The sequence below is a fragment of the Microtus ochrogaster genome, chromosome 7, assembly GCF_000317375.1.
Source record: "Microtus ochrogaster isolate Prairie Vole_2 chromosome 7, MicOch1.0, whole genome shotgun sequence".
Taxonomy (NCBI): Eukaryota; Metazoa; Chordata; class Mammalia; order Rodentia; family Cricetidae; genus Microtus; species Microtus ochrogaster.
The window spans coordinates 63,119,527-63,142,516 of NC_022014.1; the positions used below are offsets into that span (position 1 = coordinate 63,119,527).

At 48.1% G+C, this 22,990-nt stretch overlaps 1 protein-coding gene across 3 annotated transcripts in view; it reads right to left on the minus strand.

Moving 5' to 3' along the window:
- Positions 1-304: 304 nt before the first annotated feature.
- The window catches only part of Ypel2 (yippee like 2), a 53,917-nt gene continuing 31,231 nt past the window's right edge, over positions 305-22,990 (minus strand). The window contains exons 1-4 of one of the 3 annotated variants that reach the window (XM_026780318.1): positions 9,229-10,072; positions 8,977-9,020; positions 7,614-7,722; positions 305-4,883 (exon numbers count right to left, since the gene is read on the minus strand). In XM_026780318.1, coding sequence (XP_026636119.1) covers positions 4,794-4,883; positions 7,614-7,722; positions 8,977-9,020; positions 9,229-9,279 — 294 coding nt within the window. In that variant the 5' untranslated portion in view covers positions 9,280-10,072 and the 3' untranslated portion in view covers positions 305-4,793. Of the gene's footprint in view, positions 4,884-7,613; positions 7,723-8,976; positions 9,021-9,228; positions 10,073-22,990 lie in introns of those variants that run through there. The other 2 variants (XM_005350471.2, XR_003377130.1) reach the window with 2 other exon arrangements.

Consider the following 22,990-nt stretch of genomic DNA (forward strand, 5'->3'; position numbering starts at 1 on the left):
GGGATTGCTGGTGAGGGTCACATGACCTTCCTCACTGCCTTCTGGAAGGGCATCCAATAGACCCAATCACAAGGGCACCTGGAAGCAGTCACAGCTGCTTTGATGGGCATGGCTATTAGAGTCAGGTCAGCCCCTAGCCTTGTTCACTCATGAACAGGCTTGCTGTCCTTAAAGAAATGTCCTTTATGGGCTCAGCTAACAGGCCTGTGACCAGTGACAGACGACCCAGACGACCCAGCAGTGTAAGTGTTAAATGTCAAAATACACATTGCGTCAATGAAAACAGATGCCTTCAGCCCAGGAGTTAATATTTGAAAACTTTATTTTCTCAAATGAGCACCAACACAGATCGGAAACGACAAACAACGCAACTTCTCACTAATACTGAGTCATTATGTACAGATACCGCAAAGAGGTGAAGACAATCACTCAAAACACAATCGCCTTTGTTATTGGAGCAAAGTGACCTGTGGGGGGGGGGGGGATGCCACCGAAGACAACCGGAAATGAGAAACAAACACAATTTGAAATCCAACAATACAGTTTGTAAACACAGACAGACAGACAGACAAACCTGTGGTACACAAGTCTCTGCGGGCTGGGAAGAGGGGACTGATTCCACCTTCACCAAAACACTGTAGAACACGGGGCAGAGCTAACCTTGCAGAGACAATAAGGTCTTTCTTGGCTTTATCTTTGATTCTGGTACATTTCATGACTGTATAGTAATTTTAGAAATCAATCACGATTTTAAAAACAACCTTTCCCCCTCACAGAACTAGAATGTATTTTCCATTGAGGCAGATTTTTTTAAATACAAAAGTGATGTTCAAAATTTGATTTGTCAGCCTCTGCCTGAACCTGAAGCAATCCGACCTTCAAAAAAGAAAAGAAAAATAAAAAGATATTGTGTTATCAATGTCCTTTTAGCCTGAACCAGAACCAGTTAACATTTAATATGACCTGGCTTCTAGAACAATCAGAGCCCTCGGATGTGTGAATGATCTGTTCACATCTCAGAAGCATGGACCTGATTTCGATTTCATCTTACAGGTTTGCTTTGCCAGCTTTAGAAGCAGAGCACAGAGCACACTCCAGCTCAGGGAGAGAAATCCTGCTCCATGCTGTTGGTCCACTCAGACATGGAAACCAGAGAGGAAAACTCTACGTGCCCAAGGTGTAAACTGTAATTCATATAGTATCCTCAGTAGAAAAGAAAGCACGCGCACGCGCGCGCACACACACACACACACACACACACACACACACACACACACAATTCCAATTTCTCAGAAGTTCTCCCAACTACAGCAAACTTGTTCCTTTTCTAGCCAAGACAGGATAAGAAAGTATCAGTTCACAACCTGGTAATTTACTACAGTCTGTTCCACTGGGGAAAACACAAACACAAAAATGAAAAAAAAAAAAATGTTTTAAAGCCTCAATCCAAGTTAAAGTGACAGATCTTTAAAAAAAAATCTTGGTGATTACTCTTTCCCTTAAAATGTACTTCAAGAAACACAGAGGAAGCCATAGAACTGAAAACAAAGTGCTCCCAGGGATCTGAGAATACAGCACCAAATATATTATTTAAAAAATTAAATATTATTTACAAAAGTATATTTCACAAGAGACTTGAAAACCTTATAAAGGGGACACCGCTTTAGTACACACTGATCTACCAGCAAAGATTTACTTATCTACATGATCTGACTAGGTGCTGGGGCGGGACTCAGCCAGGCCCAGCCGAGAGCCCGTGGGCATCAAGCTTGGCTACCCTTGACTCATGCTCACTCACCCATTAGCAGCCTAGGGAAATATGGGGGAGGGGGTGAATGTACTCCAGGGTGGCCATGGCCCTATTACCTTACAGTGGCACGGGGAGACGGAATGGGAGCTGGTCAGCTAGTCTTCAGTTCAAAATGAAGGCAGCTGTGGGCTGAGGTACAGAACTTGAGGCCCCTCCCTTTCTTTTTGCTGTTCACCCACCCCTGCCCAAGGTCACCCAATCAACTCCAATTCCCTGAACCTATGTGGGGTGAATGGATGAGGTCTTTGGTTATGCTGAGTCAATAATTTGGTGAGGAAAATAAAGAAACTGACCGAGGCTTGGAGCGCGCTCGTCTCCCTTGCTCAGCTGTGGACTCTAATACTGCTAAGTGTCAGGCAGACACGCCGTGGGTGGAGCAAGGGTCACACTGCTTAGTGTCAGGCAGACAAGCCGTGGGTGGAGCGAGGGTCACACTGCTAAGTGTCAGGCAGACAAGCCGTGGGTGGAGCGAGGGTCACACTAAGTGTTAGGTAGACACGCCGTGGGTGGAGCAAGGGTCACACTAAGTGTTAGGTAGACACGCCGTGGGTGGAGCGAGGGTCACACTGCTAAGTGTCAGGCAGACACGCCGCGGATGGAGCAAAGGGCATAAGAAGCACTTCTGGTGTCACTGCCACAAAGAGAAGCCTAATGGGTTTTGGTCCCACCCCCAAAGTAGCTATGGAAAAACTGACCTGCTACTCCCTTTTGGCACCATATATGGTGCCAGACACCCACTGGATGCTCATCAGACAGCAGTTCAAGAAAAATCCAGAACCAGGCTCCTACTGGAGCTTGCTCTGGTCCAGGATGATCAAGGACCCCACCAAGTAAAAACAGTGGCACACTGGTCTCCTTCTCTTGACCCTTGAGAATGGCAGGACATCACATATCCAAGTTCTACGCCTCACTAATTTTAGTTTTAAAGAAAAACTATCCACCTAGGTTTAACCCCCACCCTCCATTAAAAAAAGAAAAAGGACTTTAGTAGAGCTGGGATATTCCCTGAGCAAAGGGTGTGTGTAATCAAATCCTTAAATGAAGGCCACTTCCCTCGGGCAGGATTGGGGGGTGGGCGCGACGAGGCATGACTCTGGAGACAGTTTTGGAATGTGAAAGTGGAAAAATGTGTGTCACTGAGAACTTGAGCCTGGGAGCCACCAAGTGGTTTTCAGGAAGCAAAACTTAGTCCTTCTGAGGCTCAGTCTGTCCTGCAATCCATGGTGGTGATGGTGGGGGATGGGAGGTGGAGCTAATGTTCCAAGGCTCTGGACAAGGAGACTTGAGGAACAAAATCCTGTTTCTAGGGATCCTTATGTCCCACAAGAGGAGAGATCTGCTGTTAAACAGGCCTGACCTGCTCTCTGCCACCTTGCCATCACCACCAGCAGGGCAGGGCCAAGTCCCAGATCAGGACACGGGGGACAAAGCCAGGGAACCACAGCTCCCCTACTGGGAAATTAGTTCTGTTGAAGATGAGATTTGAAAATGCCCTGGGTCAGATGTTTAGTCTAAGTTAACCAGTTTTACAGATTCTTATTCCCATGAATTCTTTTATTAGGCTTTTTTTTAAAGAAGTGCATTTTCCTGTAGGACCAGCCTAGTTGGAGAACAATGTTGAGAATTACCTACTATGTGTGATTTTACCATTATTTTCTGCCTAGGAAATGAAATTAATTCAAATGAGTTTCAGCCATGTGCCACGTCATAGCTGAACGGCTGTAAAACATTCAGTGTTGACTCACAGGGAATTTTCCCCCATCGCTAATGCAAAGCTTGGGTGGGGTGAAGGGTGAGGGGGCCACAGTGAACCTATGATTCCTCCCCACTGCGGGACCACACTGTCAGAAGATTACTCTCCCCACATAAGACACTCGGGTCTAAAACAACAGAGGCACAAGGGGGATGCAATCTTGGATCTTTGCTTCCTAGGTTATGATGGAACTGGAGAAAAAAAGCAAACCAGAAACACTATGCACAGAGAACTGCTAATCCCGTGGAAGCTACTGCACACCGAGGCAGGATGTGCCGAGCCCAGACTGGCTCGAATCTAAACTGTTCCTCCCCGAACCTCTCCTCACTGCATTGCCCCCACAGAACTGCTGACTAGTTATCAATTCTTACTTCTCCTGCTCGTTATCAGGGGTTCCCAGGCTGCGACCCGTGCTCCCTGGCTTTCCTCCACTGTGGATTTCAGGGTGCTGCTGGCTAAATGGAATATTTGCATCTTGCATTTCTCCCTTCACTGAAAGAGTGAAAGAAACCAAAAAGGTGATTGCCCACGGGTGGGGTGGGGGCGGGAGGCATCAGAATCACTAAAACCCATTTGGGCTTTACCTACCCCCTACCCACCCTAGAAGGACGTTCCGTGGCCCAGAATGCCAGGGTCTTGCCCTGTCAGCAAGAATCAGGGCCATTTCTTGTGCTAATCTGCTATCCTGGCACATTTGATGTTAGGACAGAAGTTTGTTGTCAGAGAGAACATAGCCATGAGGTATTTTTTTTTTTCTCTTTGTCCTGTAGAAAGAGTCAATTATTTCAAGCCAGGTCCCCAAGAGTAGCACGGCTTTGTTCTACCTCTACCCTCCTGCCCCTTCCCCAACCCCAGGACTCTCGGGTTCATCTTTGCTCTTTCTCGTGCCCAGGTGCCACTGCTGACAAGAGGCCATCAGGCAGCTATCATATGGGCTGGGGGCCCCCCGTTCAAGGTGGACGCCACCACATGGCCCCACACAGCCAAGGATCTGTTCTGTTTGTCATTTTGTTTTCAGCCAACACTGGAACAGAGAAGCCAAGATCAACTCACAAACAGATACAAAGCAAAGAGACAGAGAGACAGCGATTCAGAGGCCAGTCACCGAAAAAGATGGCGTCAGGGTAGGAGTATGCCCCCTGATGGCAAGGCCCCTGAATGGATGGAACCAAGTGTTCAGGCACTCTCTCACGCTTGGGTAGGATGTTCATGTGGACGCACGCTGCCGGGTCAGTCCCAGCCGTTGTCCTTGATCATGTGTGCTAGTTCAATGATGTATTTGCCTTCTTTATATTTCTGACTGCTTTCAAAAGCATGTTCCTACAAAAGAGAGGAAGAGAAAGAACGCTGAGTGATCCAAGGCAAACAGGTAACTGCTGAGGCACAGAGGCAGGGATGAGAGGCACCAGGACAGCAAAAGTCAGGTCTACTGAAGATGCTAGCACACAAGCATTCTGAGTTCCTGTACTTAACAGTACAATGGAGGGAACAGATGGGCTTCCTCAGTATCATGACAGAATTTCTTTTAAACCTCTGCTTCAGGGCTGGAGAGATGGCTCGGAGGTTAAGAGCATTGCCTGCTCTTCCAAAGGTCCTGAGTTCAATTCCCAGCAACCACATGGTGGCTCACAACCATCTGTAATGAGGTCTGGTGCCCTCTTCTGGCCTGCAGGCATACACACAGACAGAATATTGTATACATAATAAATAAATAAATATTAAAAAAAAAAAAAAAACCTCTGCTTCAATGCCACCATCTTGGTATGTTCTTTCACCGGTCATGTCTTTCTTTGCCGGCTGTGCCACCCTGTCTCCCCAGCTTCTTCCCTTACCTCTATCCACAGTACCCCATATTTCCCAATGCACACAACATTCCCATTCAGTTTCTATTGCCTGTTATGCAAATGTTAAGGAGATGTTTATTTTTTAAAGATTTTATCTATTTATTATATATACAGTGTTCTGCCTGCATGTATGCCTGTATACCAGGACACCAGATCTCATTATAGATATAGACGGTTTTGAGCCACCATGTGGGTGCTGGGAATTGAACTCAGGACCTCTGGAAGAGCAACCAGTGTTCTTAACCTCTGAGCCATCTCTCCAGCCCTGAAATGTTCGTGTTTTCTGCACTGCCATATCACTAGAAGATTAAAAGCCAGCTAACAGGCTTCAGTGAATAGATAAAGTACAGCTGTTGGTAGAGCTACATAGTATTCCCTGTTGTAATCTCATAAACTTGCGTGTGCGCCCTCTCTCTCTCTCTCTCTCTCTCTCTCTCTCTCTCTCTCTCTCTCTCTCTCTCTCTCTCTCATGAACTCCTTAGGTAACCCAGATTTCTGAAGCTTACTAGAGGTCTGCCCTATAGATGTATCTAAAGTTTGTATATTATTTCCACTAGTTTCTAGGAACACAGGAAAGCCTGGTTATAATCTTTTTTAAATGAAGGTCTAAAAAAGTGATATTTTTATTTTATGTGCATAGACATTTTGCTGGAGTTACAAGCAGTGGTGAGCTATCACCTGGGATGTGCAAGAGCAGCTTTTAACTGCTGAGCCATCCCTCCAGCCTTGGTTATATCCTAAAATGTACTTGTTCGGCTTAGGTGGGATAGCAAGAGAAACAAGTAATGAGGCCAGCCTGGCTGTGTTTCCCTTTCTTGTTGTTTCCACCTTAGATGAATCAAGTGTGTCTCTTTCACTGCTGTGCTCCAAGGTGATGATAGAGGCTACATCATCCCAGTACAGAACCTGTCCCCACCATCTTGCCTGGGTGTAGGATCAAGGACTGAGAACACTGGTCCCTGAAGCTGTAACTCGGGGAATAATTGCGGTACAGGGCAGTGGAAATTGTCTCTTCTGCCTGAGCCTCAGCAGTCAGTAGGAAACCAAACCCTGTTGGTGTTTCAGAACCCCTGGGCTTTAGTTATCTTGCTGACCAGAGAATGGTTCTATGAAGTGAGGAGCAAGAGGGGAACCAGGAGAATGTAGTCACAAGACAGAGGAAAAGCAGAATAACTGTGTCCCCAGATGGTCAGCATCAGAACTGGGACCGCATGGTCTGTGCTTGTGATTCTAGCAAGTGGCAGGCTGAAGAGAAAGGACCCAAGTTGCAGGCCAGTTTGGTCCTCGGCAAGACCTAACACCTCTGCCGCCACAGTCCCATTGCTCATAATTTATTTCTCTACATAAACATCAATACTTTTAGAGCTTTCATTACTCCTCAGCAAGGCTGGCTGGCCAAGATCGTTCGGCCACCACCTACCATGCCCAGGGGCTACTATATTCATTAGCACTTAAAAAGCAGAGAATGAGGCCGTAAAGCCACCGAAGAGACAGAGCCAGGTTTGAACCTCATTCCAATGCTTAGAGGGAGGCTGTGGAAGCATTTGCCTATATTTTTCTTTTTGTCTGGCTGTTTACTTTTTAGTTTAGCAACACAATCTACCCTCTGAAAACTCTTGAGTTTAGATAGCCAGTGTTTCTATTACTTTCTCTGCAGATGTATATCTGCTTATGTGTACACATAGTTGGGTGTGTGAGTGACAGAGAGAGACTGGGATGGGGGGGAGAGGATGTGTGTTAGCCACAGGTTAATGGCACGTGTCTTCCTCAGTTGCTTTGTTGAGACAGTCTCCCACTGAATCTGGAGCTCACCAAATGGCTAGACTGGCTGGCCAGCAAGTCCCAAGTATTCTGGTTTGTAACTACCGAGCTCTGGGATTACAAACGTGTTACTGCACCCAACTTATTTTTTCCATGGGTGCTGAGGATCAGAACTCAAGTCCTCATGCTTGTGGGCAAGCACTCTGCTGAGACATCTTCCTGGTGTTGTTACATAACACATCCTCACACACAGTACTCAGTCGGATGCTACTAAGTCCTGTTATAAATGTATACATGCGCACCCACAGGGCGTTCCCAGAACAGGTGAAGGACTGAGCTTGGAGGAGTCAGCTACTTGTCAGGCCTGAGGGAAACTAGTGGAAGAAAGCAGCCCTCAGAGAGGAGGCCCTTTGCTACCTGCTGCTCCAGGCCCTTTCGGACTTACGTATTTCCAGCCCAAAGTGGTTTTGCAGTTTTCACAGTAGATGTCTGCGACCGCATGGAGGCCTGTTAGCAACACCCGCTCTTCTGCAGGCCCACAGCCCACATTAACTCTATGCCGAAGACAGAAAGAGAGCGGGTAGTTAGTTAGTCATCCAGGTAAACAACCATTCGTCATTCAAGTTGAGCTTCTGGCAAAAACTGACTAGACAGGACTGCTCCCGGGGAAGCCAGCACTGAGAAGCAAATGGTCTAGGGCGGAAATGAAAGGTAGCCATGTGGAAATATCTCAGAGGGAATAAATACTAGATCTGCAAGATGAAATTCTGCAAGCTAACCAAAACAGCTCTGGATGAGTTTGCTTAGGGTTTAAATTTCCTGACACAGATTTTTAATCTTGTAACTAAAAGAAAAACTGTATTACATTTACTTGTTGGGGACACATGCATGCTACGGTGCATGTGGAGAGTAGAGCGACTTCGGGAGTGGGTTCTCATCTACAATAAGGATTTCTAGGGACCTAACTCATGCCGTCAGGCTTTTGGGGAGCTTTGCCTTCACCTGCCCAGACAGCTCTTTTCCCCTAATCTGGCAACTGCACAGAGACAGGTCCTTAAAAAGTTCCAGAGGACTGAGCAGTGGTGGCGCACGCCTTTAATCCCAGCTCTCAGGGGGCAGAGGCAGGTGGATCTCTGTGAGTTCAAGGCTACCCTGGTCTACAAGACTTAGTTCCAGGACAGGCTCCAAAGCTAGAGAAACCCTGTCTCGAAAAACCAAAAAGTTGATGATGCCTAAGCTGGCGAGCAAGCCTTAGCATAAGGGCGGGGGGCCTAGACTACCAAACATGACACCTGTTTCAAGCTGTGCTATATTTCTTTACATAGTTCAAGTGTCTGTGAGCTTTGCCTTCCTATTCCAGTCAGAGGCTATGACTCACGTGTCTGTGGTTGACAATGCCTTCCTATTCCAGCCAGAGGACTCACGTGTTCATGGTTGATAAAGAGCTGACATCCTCGGCAGAAGGGATGAAGCCTTCCACAGGTTCTAGTCACCCCTCCTTTCTCCTTTAATAATGAATCTCGGGTCTTGCTGACCTCTGTGCTGAAGAAGCCCACCCCACCCCCCCCACCGTGTTTTCCTTGTGGGAAGATCCAGTGCTGGGCACTGCAGTGTGTACTTTATAGTTGGAGGGGCTGCCTACAAAATTTCACCTAAGGTACCTGACAGACACTGACTACTAGCCAATGGCCCTAGGAGTCTTACTAATATTGAGAAGGCAGAGATCATGGCCCAGTCACTGAGGAGTACTTTCCCCGCCCCTCAGGGATTTCACCCAATAAGCAGATGCTCCGTTCAGAGACACTCACACTGAGTTAAAGAGGTATGCTCTTCCTTGGCTTCCCTGGAACGACTGAAATACAAGAAAACAAATCAATTGTTAGACATCCACGCCTCCTATGCCCATCTGGGAAAAGACCCCAAATCACAAGCCTGACCTTCCCTGCAAAAGGGAACCGGCAGACTGCAGAGTCTAGCTGGCAGGAGGCATGGGGGAGAAGGTGAAGGCAGAACAAACAGTTCAACAGAGATCAAGCCAGCCTGCATGGGGGCTAATTTACCAGCTCAGGTGAGAAGAGGGACCGGGTACAGGTTAAGCAGCCAGCTGGCATGTTGGTGCAGCCTCAACTACCAGCGCTACCATGGGGCACACTGAGAAACATGATCTTTATTTAACAAAAACAGAACTCTGGGTAACTAAATACCCCTCTGTTCTTGACACTGCCTGACAGCGAATTTGCTGAGAGGATTAATTCACACCATGATTCCCGGTTTGAGCTGATGTCAGCCATCTGTGTTAGCCATCGCTTCACACAGCAGCTCGGCACAGAAAGCCAGGGGCAACAGTCTGTCCTCTTCTTACTCAGAGCCTGGCACAAGAACTTGTTCTCATCACGCGCTTGGCGCTGGTCATTTCCACCTGCCACAGCGGTTAGGGTCCTGAGGAGGAGTCTAGGGCTCCACTTCTGGTGTGGAAGTGGCTTGGTCTCTAGGTCTCAGAGATGCTTACCCAGCAGAAGCCGCAGCACTTCAACCTCTAGCTGGGTCTGCCTTCTGGATGTCTGGTGGCAGAGTGACCGGAGATAGGACAGAAAGGAGTCAGAGCTGCCATGCAAACTGGCATCTACTTCCACTAGCACAAACCTTCCCCGTGTTTCCCATCTCTAGTTTCACTGAGCTGTCTGGCCGACATGCGCCAGCCATGTTCTGTATTGCTGCTTGCATTTTTAATGTGGTATGACAATTGTATCCGAATTTAACTTCCTAGTCAGCTCTGGGGGGAAAAAAAGTATAAAAACGGACAAGGAAACAAGGAAGAAATCTGGGGCGTCTGTTGAGAGATAACGAGAAAAGACAGCAGAGTTTAGAGCCCTGTGCCTCAGACAGTCGTTTTGTCAAAGTACAGGTCTTTGGAAGTTGGTGTCTTTGGCCACAGAGAGAGCAGCATTCCTGTGGCAAAGCGGTCACTGGAACAGCTGGATAGCTGGATGCCTTCCCGCCCAGGTGCAGCTCAAGGAGCAAGCAGATGCTCCCCAGCTGCTGCCCACACCCAAACCAAGTCTCCTGAAACATCGTCAAAGACCTCCCAGGCACAGCGAAGCTGCTCCAGGTATCATGGCCTCAAATACTGAACATGGAGGTCCCGGTGACAGCATAGACTTTACACAAACGGTCCAAGGGAACAAAAGCTGCCGACTTGGTGGCCTCTTCTTGCTGCATCATCACTGTAGCGCTTACTCTAGCCCAAGCCCAACCACACCACTTAGTTAATGTGCACAGCTTTGCCCACCTGGTTCTCTGACCAACACCGGTGCTCGGGCTTCCTAGTTCATGCACTTTCCTCCGTCTCTCCATCTGGATTTAGTTTTAACTATGCTGTGAGTTTCAGAGGGCATGACCCACATCTTCAAGTCTCTCTGGACCCCCAGAACAGTGTGTGAATCTGGCACATAATGATTGCTGATTTATTTTTTTATTTTATGTGCATTGGTGGTTTGCTGTGGGTGTCAGGTCCCCTGGAACTGGAGTTACAGACAGAGTCTCACGTAGGCCAGGCTGGCCTTGAACTCCCAGTAATCCTACTTCAGCCTCCAGAGCTGATAGGATCATGGGTATGAGCCATTACACCCAGTTCAGTCAGCAGATATTAAATACTATTCCAGTGAACTGCCTCTGTATTTTCTTTAAATACTATTGGGGTGCATGAATTCATGTGTCCTGATATCTTTATGCCTGTGAAGCTATCACCACCATCAAGATGAAGGATAATCACCAGGCCTGGTGGCACTGATTTATAAGTAGCATTTGTTTTGTTTTTTAAAGCAGGATCTCACACACACACACACACACACACACACACACACACACACACACACCTCATTACACACACAGTGAGGCCAGTCCCTGGCAGACCTGGAACTCACTATGTATACCGGGAGGGCCCCCTCCGTGCATTGCACTAGATTACAATACATTTTTTTTTTTTTTTTTTTTTTTTTTTTTTTTTTTTTGTTTTTCGAGACAAGGTTTCTCTGTGGCTTTGGAGCCTGTCCTGGAACTAGCTCTGTAGACCAGGCTGGTCTCGAACTCACAGAGATCCGCCTGCCTCTGCCTCCCGAGTGCTGGGATTAAAGGCGTGCGCCACCACCGCCCGGCTACAACACATTTTTATATGAAACTCATTGGTGTTAACTCCACCACCTCACCTCCCTTTCTTCTCAAAGAACCAGTTACCAAATGTGGATTTACTCTCTGACTTCAGAACATCACTTGGCATCTGTCTGTAAGACAGTCTGATTACGGGCGGATGTGCATTTTCTTTAGGCTAGTGGAACCCTAGGATTAAAGACACGTGCCACCACACCCCGCCTCGATTTCTGTTAGCTGAGGTTAGCCAGGGTGACAATACTGAGACAGACAGACACAAAGGACAGAGATCACGGACTATTCATGGTGCCTCGGGATTCCCTTGAGTCTCTGCTCTGCATCCCTTTCTCAGTAACGGCTTGGCAGGCAGTCAATGCTTTCTGTCACTCATACACCATGTAAGACTTTTTGTTTGGCCTCTTTTACTCAGAATTATTTAAAACAAAATTTTAAGGTATATTTTATTTATGACTATATATGTAAACTGATGTCCAGAGGACAGGAGAGTGTCGACCTCCTGGAGCTAGAGTTATAGACGGCTGTGAGCCATCTGATGTGGGTGCTGGGAACTGAACCCAGGTCCTCTGTAAGAGCAGCAAAAGCTCAACCATGGAGCCATCTCTCCAGCCTCTAGCTCAGTTCTTTTAAGAGTCATCCATGTTGCTGGGCAGTGGTGGTGAACACCTTTAATCCCAGCACTCAGGAGGCAGAGCAGGTTAGCTCTGAGTCTGAGGCCAGCCTGGTCTACAGAACTAGTTCCAGGACAGCCAGGACTGTTAAGAAACCCTGTCGCGAAAAACAAAAACAAAAAAAAGAAAAAGAAAAAGAAAGGCCGGGCGGTGGTGGCGCACGCCTTTAATCCCAGCACTCGGGAGGCAGAGGCAGGCATCTCTGTGAGTTCGAGGCCAGCCTGGTTTACAAGAGCTAGTTCCAGGACAGGAACCAAAAGCTACGGAGAAACCCTGTCTCGAAAAATCCAAAAAAAAAAAAAGAAAGGAAGGAAGGAAGGAAGAAAAAGAAAAAAAAGGGAGAGAGAAAGAAAAGAAAAGGCTCTACTTATGCACTTATGTATCTGATGTACATGGGTGATTTATCTGCACACCAGAAGAGAATTGGATAGTGTGCTCATTGCCACGAGGGTGCTGGGAATTGAACTCAGGACCTCTGACGAGCAGCCAGTGCTCTTAACCACTGAGCCATCTCTCTGGGCGCCATATAAAAAGTTCACACCATATATACTTTATAGCAGCGCACGCACGGCACCCATGAATATGGACAGAAAACTTACGCTCAAGCATTTTGCCAAAAGAGCGCTGCACTGGGAACGCCCATCTGCTCCAGGGCATTGCTCAGGAGTAACTGCTAGGAGCCTGATACAGATTAAAATTCCTAGAGAGCAGGGGCTGTGAGGTAGGATGCATGGCAAAGAAAACAATCTCCTTGGGGCTCAAAGGTGGCTCACAGGTATGCCAGGACAGATCCTCCAGGCCTGTTTGGTAAGAGTATGCTGGCACAAGTCCAGGCCCTGCCAAGGGTGCTGCACCCAAGCAGGGCTGTTCTGGTGGGAGTACATCTTCAGGTACACTCCAGGAAGCAGAATCTACCACTGTCTCCCCAGCCTGGCACTCAGAGCCGCTGCATTTTCTGAGGCGGAAGTCTGGCCGCTCTTCCACTGTGGATTCCACCACCCTGGGGACCCTGCCAACCCAACATTTATGATGAGAAAAACAGACAGGGAGAACAACAGGCTTCTTGCAAATAGACACAGCAAGAATAGCCTGGCTGGGTCACTGTATTCCGTAGGGCTGGCCCAGCCCAGCCCAGCACAACCTGGCACAGCCTGGTGTTCCCTTGGGTGAGGGTGGTACCGAAGGTGGGGAAGCTAAAGGAAGCTAAGGAGGCAATTAAAACAAGGCAAATAGAACCGAGACCAGGAGATGCCAGACTGTCAGACACATTTGTTTGCTGTCATTACTGCCAGGCAACAAAGCAGTTCTTTTCCATGCTGTGTGTCAACCAAGGCTGGTGTGCAGGCCGGCACCAAAGGCTTTGTTTTGTTTCTGGCATACAAAACTTTTCTTCTGTCCTTCAAAGTACACTACCAGCAGTGGGCCCAGCCCTTCCAGGCGGCTCAAAGACACAGAAAGGGCCCAAACCACTCAGTTCTGGCCCTGTTGGATGTCTGGAAGGCAGCAACTTCTTTTTCAAGCAGGGAGCTGCTGAAGCTGGGTGTGGTGGCACATGCCTGCAACCCTAACTCTTGGGAGGCAGAGGTGGGAGGAATGTGGGGAGGCCAGCCTGGGTCACACGCAAGACCCTGCCTCAAAAAGAGTGAACACTAGAGCATTAGGGGGCAGAAGGCAGCGATGTGGGAAGCAGGTACAACCTCTGGCAACAGACTGAGCACTTGCTGGTCATTCCAGAAGACCTACCTAGGTTCCAGTCCTGACTGTGACACCCCCACTCACCTGCTATCTGACTCATGCCTCTCTCGGCTCTCATTTTATCTATAAATGGAAACCATGCCTATTTCAAAGGGCAGTTAAGAGGGGGAAGCAGCTGGGCACAAACATTTAATCCCAGTACTCAGGAGGCAGAGGCAGGTGGATCTCTTTGAGTTTGAGGCCAGCCTGGTCTACAAAGAGTTCCAGAGCAACCAGAGCTGCTGCAGAGAAACCCTGTCTTAAAATCCAAACCAAACCACAAAACAAGGAAACCAGCAAGCCCCACAAGGTAGATGACGGCCAGAGTAGAAAGTTCTACTTCCAATCAAGGCTTCTCAGGACCTCAGGGAAGAGAAGTTGACTTTTTAACTCTCCAAGGCTCTTCTCTTGGGGACTATTAAAAAATAAAATCGTTTATGTGTGTACACATGCATCGCGTGTGCCTGGTGTTCAGAGAGGTCAGAAGAGGGCATGAGATCCCCTGAAAATGGAAGGAGTTACGGATGGCTGCAAGCCTCCATGTGGATGCTGGAAACCAAATCCAGGTCCACTCCAAGGGGACCAAGTGATTTTAACAGCTCTCCAGCCTCTCTCTTACCAAGCCGAAAGGTAGGGCTTCCCCACTTTGCAACTCAGGTGTCATCATGAAAAGGGAAAAGAGCCTGGCAGTGGTGGCGCACACCTTTAATCCCAGCACTGGGGAGGCAGAGGCAGGCGGATCTCTACAGGTTCAAGGCCAGCCTGATCCACCAGAGCTAGTTCCAGGACAGCTGGAGCTAAACAGTGAAAACCTGTCTGAAAAACCAGAAAAGAGAGAGAGAAAGAGGGAATGAGAAAGAGGCTAGTGAGATCCAGATCAGCCAGTCAAAAGAATACTTTTGAGACATAAAAAGGATGATGGAGATATGTCTTTAAATATAAAATTAAGTGGATCTTGCTATAGTCTTAGGGTTGTACAATCATTATCATGTTTAATTCCAGAGCATTCTCATATTCCAGAAAGGAATCTCAGCACCCTTTCTCTCTCTTGCCCCAGCCCCTGGCAGCCAGTCTCCTCCCACCTCTACAGAGCTGCATGAGGCACTAACTATACTTATGAGGTGGTTAAAACTGACCTTTGAAACGCTTTCAAATGCTTCATCAGGACAGGAGCCAAGTATGTAGATATAGGTACAAGAGGATCAGGGATCAGTAAGACCTTTTCCCTTGGAACTGTGGCTGGCTCCTCCCCATACCCAACAGGAAACAGATGTGGCATGTTATGAGAAAGGGTCAGGTCAGCCATTTTCCTATTATTCATTCTCGTCTTTTTCTCTGTCTATCGTTAGTGTCCGTGAGGTCACAATAAAACACAGCCATTTCAAAGGGCTGGAACCCAAGCCAAACAATGCTAGATCCTCCTGGACGCCACCCTTGAAGAAGCACATGGGTAAGTGAGAAGAATGGTAGTAATGAACAATGCTAGAAACTTCCAGAATGAAGCACACGTGTAGCTGATAGAAGCTGACTGTTTAGTTAAGAGGAAAAGACTCCTACAGGGGATTTCTCCCATCGTCTCTACGATAAGAACCGAGGAAATGGACTCACATGGAAATGGGGAGGTGGTTAATTATGAAGGTATTTCCTGGCTGTGGTTTCCACACTGGGACATAGGTCACCAGGAAGACTGGGATAAAACAAAGCCATTCGGGTATCTTTATGATTTACCAAGAAAAAACCTTCACATAGGGATCTAGCAGCCTTAGTGGTGTGGCATACCTATAATCCCAGCACCTGGAAGAACTATCTACAGCTCTACATGATAAGTACCATGTAACTCAGAGTTACACAGGGACACCCTGTGTCAAACAAACAAAAGGAAAAAGGGACTTCAACAGGATGGCTTCCTTGAGGTCCTTCCTCTGTGCCTGTGGCCTATGGGTCTCACTGAAGGAAGGGCAGCGAAGGGACACTTTTTGTTTTTGGTTTTCTAGACAGGGTTTCTCTGTAGCTTTGGAGCCTGTCCTGGAACTAACTTTTGTAGACCAAGCTGGTCTCGAACTCACAGAGATCCGCCTGCCTCTGCCTCCCGAGTGCTGGGATTAAAGGCGTGCGCCACCACCGCCGGGCTCAGTAACAGGAGATTAAAGGGGTTTATGAAAAAGACTGAATGGGTGGCAAGGAGGCTGACCGGGTTAAGGCACTTGCTAAGTCTGGTAACTCTGAGTTCATTCCCTAGAGCCAACACCTGACGGAGAGAACCACACATGGTGAGTTAAAATGTAGTTAAAAAAAGGTTGGAAATAAGTCATGGCTCACACTGGCCTAGTACTCACCATGGACCAGGCATGATCCAAACTGATCCAAACACAGCCAGTCCTCTAGGCAATACAATGAGGAAGGCTAAATCACCCCCCATTTTACAGATGCTTAAGGAATATGCCTAGAGTCAAACAACAACATGAGAGACTCAGGCAATTGGCTCTAAAATCTGGGGGAGCACGAAGTCGGGGTAACAAGGGTATAGTATAAGCGACTTTCTAAAAAGAAGGGAATTAGTTTCAAATGTATGTTGGGCACCAGGGTGTAGAGAGAACAATTCAGATTTCACCTCCAAAACAGAACAAGAAACACCCAAAGTCACTTTGGGAACCTCCCAGAGTCACTCAACTTGTCAAATCACGGTCACTGTAAGCCTAAGGCTTCTAACTTCCCATCCCAAGATTTCCCTAGCAGGCGTTCACTGGGGAAAGCTGTCTCTGTTGGGAGTTATGGGGGGCTGTGGACCCCTGGACCCTGAATTCATTGTGAGCGGCTTGTTTTTCCTATGCTTGCAGCTGCTCTGAGCAAAACAACTTGTTTTCCTCTGCTCTGAGAAGCCTGCAGCTGCTCTGAGCACGAGACCTTTGATGGCAGGCTGGTGGGTCTGCAGCTGAAAGATCCCGGGAGCTGGGGCGTGGCCAGAGCCCTATATAAGCTTCCCCTGAGCACAATAAACTTGGCATTCTTGTATCAAGGATGACCTTTGTCTCTGAGTGTTTCTATCTCCAGTCCCTTGCAGTAGCACTAACCGTCCAGCACTGCAGACGTAGAGCTTTACATCTCTTTAATGAGAGAGGGATGGGTCAATCTGTCAGAACTGATGAAATCTCGTCGGCTATTCAAATGCCTCTGCTCTGATGCCATGTTTACTTAATAGTCTAAATTTAACTCTCGCTCAAGTGGGTTTACCTTCAAGGAAGATAACACACAGTCCAAGCTTTCAGGATTAAGCGCTGGAAATTAATGAATTCGAATTCTGGCTTACCAGTCAGCTCTCTGAGTTGTGTTACAGTGAACTGCTTCAGAGTTTGGTTGCTCTTGAGTAAACGAAAAGGAAAACAAAAAACTTGATTTATGGACCTATGGTGTGTGAGGCTGTCTAGGGACCACCCAGGGGATGTTCTGCACCCCGGGCTAAAAACAGCTCTCCAGCTCACTACTGAAAGATTCTTTCACAACACTTGAAATAAATAATTCAAAGCTAAGAAGTTGGCTTTTAGCTTTTTAGCTCCTTAAAAATCTTTTCGTTGGCAAAGAAGGATTAGAAGGCTGCTTGGGCCTTGTACAGCAAATGCGCCAGTAACCACAGTCCCTTGAAAGCCCCTGTAGTGGGCTGCACTCTGAGCATCCTGGAAGCCCTCCAAACACATAGGACAACTTCCTCTTGTTTATTTCAGACCCACATGGCTCGTGCTCTTATCGCAATCTCCCAATACTTTTTAGAGCAAACTCACTACCTTCTTCAGCCAATTGGCCTTTCACTGCCAAGTTTCTTAAATGAGCTGAGTGAGCCCCTTCCCCTTAGGGCTGCCTACCTGAAGTTCTGCGTGTCTGCATCAAGCGTCTATGAACTAGACATCCAGCGGTTTGGTGTAATAGAATATAGCTAAGTCGGCTGGCACACAATTCCATCACCTGGAAGCAGAAGCAGTTCTGGGGTAGCCTGATCTACATAGCCTGGTGTATGGTTACTTGCGGGCTATCCATGGCTATATAATGAGAGAGAGAGAGAGAACTAAGAGTCCCCTAGGAGTGGAAGGCATGGTGACCGAACAACTGGCTAGGTTTGCTTGTGTAAGTGCTCTGCGATGTCTGTACAAGGCTGAACTCTGGGGACAAATTTCTCAGAAAGACTGTGGCACATGACTGTGCTTTTAATTCCTCGTTCTAGCACTTTGTCATGAGCTTTGCGTCTCTGGTCCCACGTTCCTCCTCTGTACAGCGGAACGACAGTGTCTACTTTCCTTCAACTATCCTTGGTGTTTTCTCTACCTAACTTGGCTTCACATCTCCCTGCCCATGCCCTATGCTTCTGTACCTCATTTTCAGCCCTGAATGTCAAACACCAACTCCTCCCAGAAATGCTAATCCACGTACAAGGTCTTACAACAATTAATTGCACTTCAGGTTGGTCATATGAACTAAAGAGGAGGCTGATGAATATGTTCCTTCCTGCGGTGGCAGCTGTCCAGCTTCTACCGTATTAGCATGTTCCCATCTCCAGTTCAGCAGACGCACGCATGAAGTCAGATATATTACTTAAAAGGTCATGATAGGCATCTGAGAGGGGGAGCTGAAGCAGGAGAAATACCACAAATTGAGACTGGCTAGGCAGTGCAGTGAACTCCAGGCCAGCATGGATGCCAGAAAAAAAGCCTGACTCAGGTGTAGTGGGGCACTCGGGGAGCAGAGGCAGGCAGATCTCTGAGCTCCAGATGTTGTCTACATAGTCAGCAAGGACAGCCAGAGCTAGAGAGAGACCCTGTTTCGGGAAAGGGGAAGAGGACATGGTGGGGGCTGTGAGAGTCCCAGTGCGGACCACAGAAACCAGGCAGAGTGCGGAAGGCGCTGCGAAAGGGCCAAGAGGCACACACGATGAACTCCAGAAATAGAACATAACCAGATCGGAATAACCAGCCTGTTGGCTCCTAAGCTAAGAAAAACTCCATAACCTGCCTTTCCCGAGGAGAGTGTCTCCAGTGCTCTCTGTGAAATGGGGGAGCTGAGAAAGGTCTCTTACAGAGCAGACCCCCGAGTCCATAGTCTCTAGAGAACAGCCACCTGGCACACTGAAGGTTTCTGATTCAGACCTCTCCACACTCGTGGTGGTAAACGTCCTCTTTGCTTTTCACTGGTTGACCTATCTGATGATCCCTTGGCTTAGGGCTCTCAGCACTCAGATGGAGAAACTAAAATTCCTGCTGTATAATCTGGTGTTCATCTTTCTTCCTGGGCCAACATGAAAGTATTGGGTTCACTGTGAATTATCAGGCCTTGGGAAACCATGGCCTAGTCAAAGGGAAAGGTGCCAATCTAGGGAAGTCTATGAAAGTAAAGAACTGAGGATGTCTAAATGGCCAGGGAGCAAGGGAGGGGCTCAGAACCACCCGGTGTGGTCACGTGATCATACTAGTGCTCTTTATTTAAATCTGCAAGACCTGCTGGATACCACGGAGGATTTTAACTAGTCGTCTGTGTACTGAAGGTGCTTATTACAATCTGGCCAAGCAGGAGACAGGCCTAAAACACATAAATAAAACATGCTAACACAGTTAAAAGTTTAAAGATGGCTGGGGCCTGGAGAGGATGGGAGCAACAGTCTGGGGCTGTTCACAGGAGAGGGTGCTCCTCGGAGAGGAAACAGGGATTAAATCTAAGAAGCCAGGAAGGTCAGAAGCCCAGCAACCTTCCCTATTGCACGTTATGAAACCAACAGTGGAGCCAGGCGTGGTGGCACATGCCTTTAATCCCAGCACTCAGGAAGATGGATTCTCTGAGTTCCAAGACCAGCATGATCTATAGATGGAGTTCCAGGACAACCAGGGCTACACAGAGAAACCCTGTCCCAAAGACAAACAAAAAACAAAAACAATAATCAAGCAAGCAAGTGGTCCAAACAGATGTTCAAAAACAAGACAGGGTCTTGTTATGGATATATAGCCTAGGTAATCCTGAACTACTTGATCTCACCTCAGCCACCTGAGTATAGATATCAGCTATTTGGACAAAATAAAGACTTCACCCCTTATATTTCCCACAATTTTATACCCTTGGGGTATGGTCTTGCAGCAGACGCCTTTAGCTTCTGGGCCATCTTGAAGGCCCCTAAGCACTCCTGATAACTAAGCACTCATAAGTCTCATGATAACCCTGGGACTATGTAGGTAGTATTGTTTGCATTCCAAGGGTGAGGAAAGTAGATGGGGTCTGGGCCACTCTTACACCCCCAAAGAGAGACCCCGACCCCTTTCAGCCATCCACATTCTTCTGTAAGCCTTGTCTACTGTCTATACTTCCTAACACCGGACATCTTCATCCCTTATTCCTCAACATTCCTGATGGGGTGGAGAAGGTGAGCAGTATCTACCAGACGGGCAGGGAATCCCAAAGCAGAGCTTGTTAGTTTTTAAACAAGGACCAGCCAGTGGAACCAAGAAGCGGGAGCTTCACCCAGACTGCAGGGCTTTCATGTTGCTCCATGAATGCAGCCAGGACAGCAAGCCCTGGTGTTTTGCAGTCTCTGATTAGGTCTAGCAAGGGACTCAATTAGCATCATGGAAACACGGAGCAGATTTCAGAAGAAAGGTCAGCCACAAGCCCTAGCATTTGCTGTCAGCCATCTGCCAGGCAGGAAGTACTACTCAGATCTATTTTTAATCCTCTTCCCTGGGCTAGGACTCCTGGGAGAATGCAGAGGCTGGGGTTATTCCGAGACAAACATCTAATTGCCACCTTTCTATACACATCTGAGAACACTGGATCCTCAAGACCAACGCAGACGTGGAGGCCCAGGTCCTGGGACTCTGTCATTCTGGACTGGACCCACAGGTCATCTTTGATAGCCATGGGAAAGTATAAGACTGATTGGGTCATGAATTCTATTGGGTAACTTGGTGATCTCTATAACCAGGTTCCAAGGACTGGATCGTGGGAGGGACTTCCGGCTAGGCGTCCCTGGGTTTTCCGCAAAGAAGGCCTGTGGAAAACTACTGTGGAGTGACACTGTAGGCTTCCTCACTGCTGCCATCTTTATTTACTCATTTGTCTTGTCAGGTAAACTGAAACCAGCGCAGCTAGGCAGAAACCTCATTCATTACTCAGTCCAGGGAAAGGAGAGAAGGGGGAGATGGACCAGGCATCCAGAAGCAGGAACCTTCTGTCCACTGGCCTCCTCTCCCTCTCGTTTCCACCACAGTCCTGTCTCACTTCAGTGCAGCCCAGGGGATTGGACTGGGAACCTGGCAGGACCAAGGGAGATTATGCAGAAAGGGGCCTGGTGGTTCAGGGAGCCCTTCTATTCGAGGCTCACACCTCAAAATGAGTTCCCTTGTCTCTTGATGCAAACTTCAGCCTCCCATTCCCATCCAAAGGTAAAACCTCCATCCCAGCCAAGCCAGACTCCATCTGCCAGCATCAGGGTACTGTGCCCTCTGACAAAGGGACCTGGGGGGGGGGGGCGTGTGTTAGCCGGCTCTCCACCCTCCCCTTCCCCCAGCAGCCTTATCTATCAGTGAGAGACAAGTGGGAAAGGGAAGCTGACACAGCATTTGGTTGCAGGAGCTCAGCCTAAGGATGTGAAACAGGAGACTGGGCGACAGAGCAACTCAACACCAGCACCCGCGGGGCCAGAGTGTGGGGAGGAAGGGAATGAATAGGCAGGTCTGTGCTTCACAGGTGCCCTTGGCTGGATGCTGGCATCCCAACCCCTCAGTGGTGGGGAACTCTGCTCCAGTGAGCTGGGACATACATGTCTGGGGGGGGGGCACTCCAAAGGTCACATTCCCCTGACCTAGTTGGAACACAGTTAATTAAGGCTCCCAAGCCCTGCTGACTCCTGGTTTCCTCTTCTGGTCTAGTTTCAGGAAAGCGGGGAGTTAATCAGCAAACAACTGAAGACTGGTTACTCTCTACCCCTGCGGAGGATCATGTGTTCCCTCTCCATCCTCTCCTGCGCCCAAGCAGAGCCAGAAAACCCCACTTTTAAACAAATAGGGACTGGGAGACAGTGATCGCCATAAGGTCTGATAACCTGACTTCCAGGACACACGTGAAGGGAGATTACTAACTCCTACGAGTTGTCCTCTGACCTCCACACATGGGACACAGCAGGTACGCCCAGATATATACTCTATCCCTCACACTCACAGAAAAATAAAAGTTGCAAAATTAAACAAATAGAGTCAGGCCTGCTGGTCCACACCTGGAGGTAAGACAGAAGGATCTAGAGTTCAAGGCCTGTCTAGGCTATATAGTAAGTCCTTGTCTTTCAACAGCCAAATATGGCCTAAGGAGATGGCTCAGTGGTAAGCTGATTGTGTGCAAGCCGGAGCCAGCATCCACAGAAAAGCTGGGTATGGTAGCACACACCGATAACCCCAGTGGCAGTGGGTGGCAGAAGAGTGGGGGAGGAGCGGGGAGGTATGGCTAGGAGACAGGCAGAATCAGGGGACCCGCAGCGGGTCAGCCTAGCCAAACTACCAAGCTCCAGTCCTTGGCCTCTCTACATACTCCTGCACAGACAAACTCACTGCATGCACATGCACAAATAAATGTGATATATCTAAAAAATAGAAAAAAAATCTTCTAAGTTAGGGGCTACAATCACCAGCCATTCAGGTACCCTTACTCAATAAGTCAGGGACATGCTAGACGACAGTGCCCAGGCCCTGGGAGCCTCTGGGTCACTACAGGTCCACTCAAAGTCTCCCTGCCTTCCTGTCATTTGCAAATGATTAACCTGACCGCATCACTGGAAGGGGGTGCAGCCTGATGGTTATTAATTATCAACATCCACGGCACATTATCGATGCTTTTCCAGCTGCTGTACAGTATCAACAATGCTAGTCACTCACAACTCCAGGCCACACTTTTGCCTGAAACCAGCCACACTATCCTATTCCTGCCCAGTTCTAATAAAATCCTATTGTTCCCTCCCTAAAGTCGTTTAGTGGTTCCCTAAGGCACAGAGAATTAAGTCTAAACTCCTCAGCACGGCCTTGTGCACCCTGAGACCCACACCTGCTGACCCGAAACACACACTCTGCTCAGAAGGGAATCCCGTCACGTGCATGCAGCTCTGGCGTACGCAGCTCTGGCGTACCCACCTATGCAGTATACAGAATGATCAGGTGCGCAGGAAAGCCTGCATTTCGACTCATTTTACAACAGCTTAGCTGCTCGTCTTCTGCACTAGAAACACACGCCGTCTACA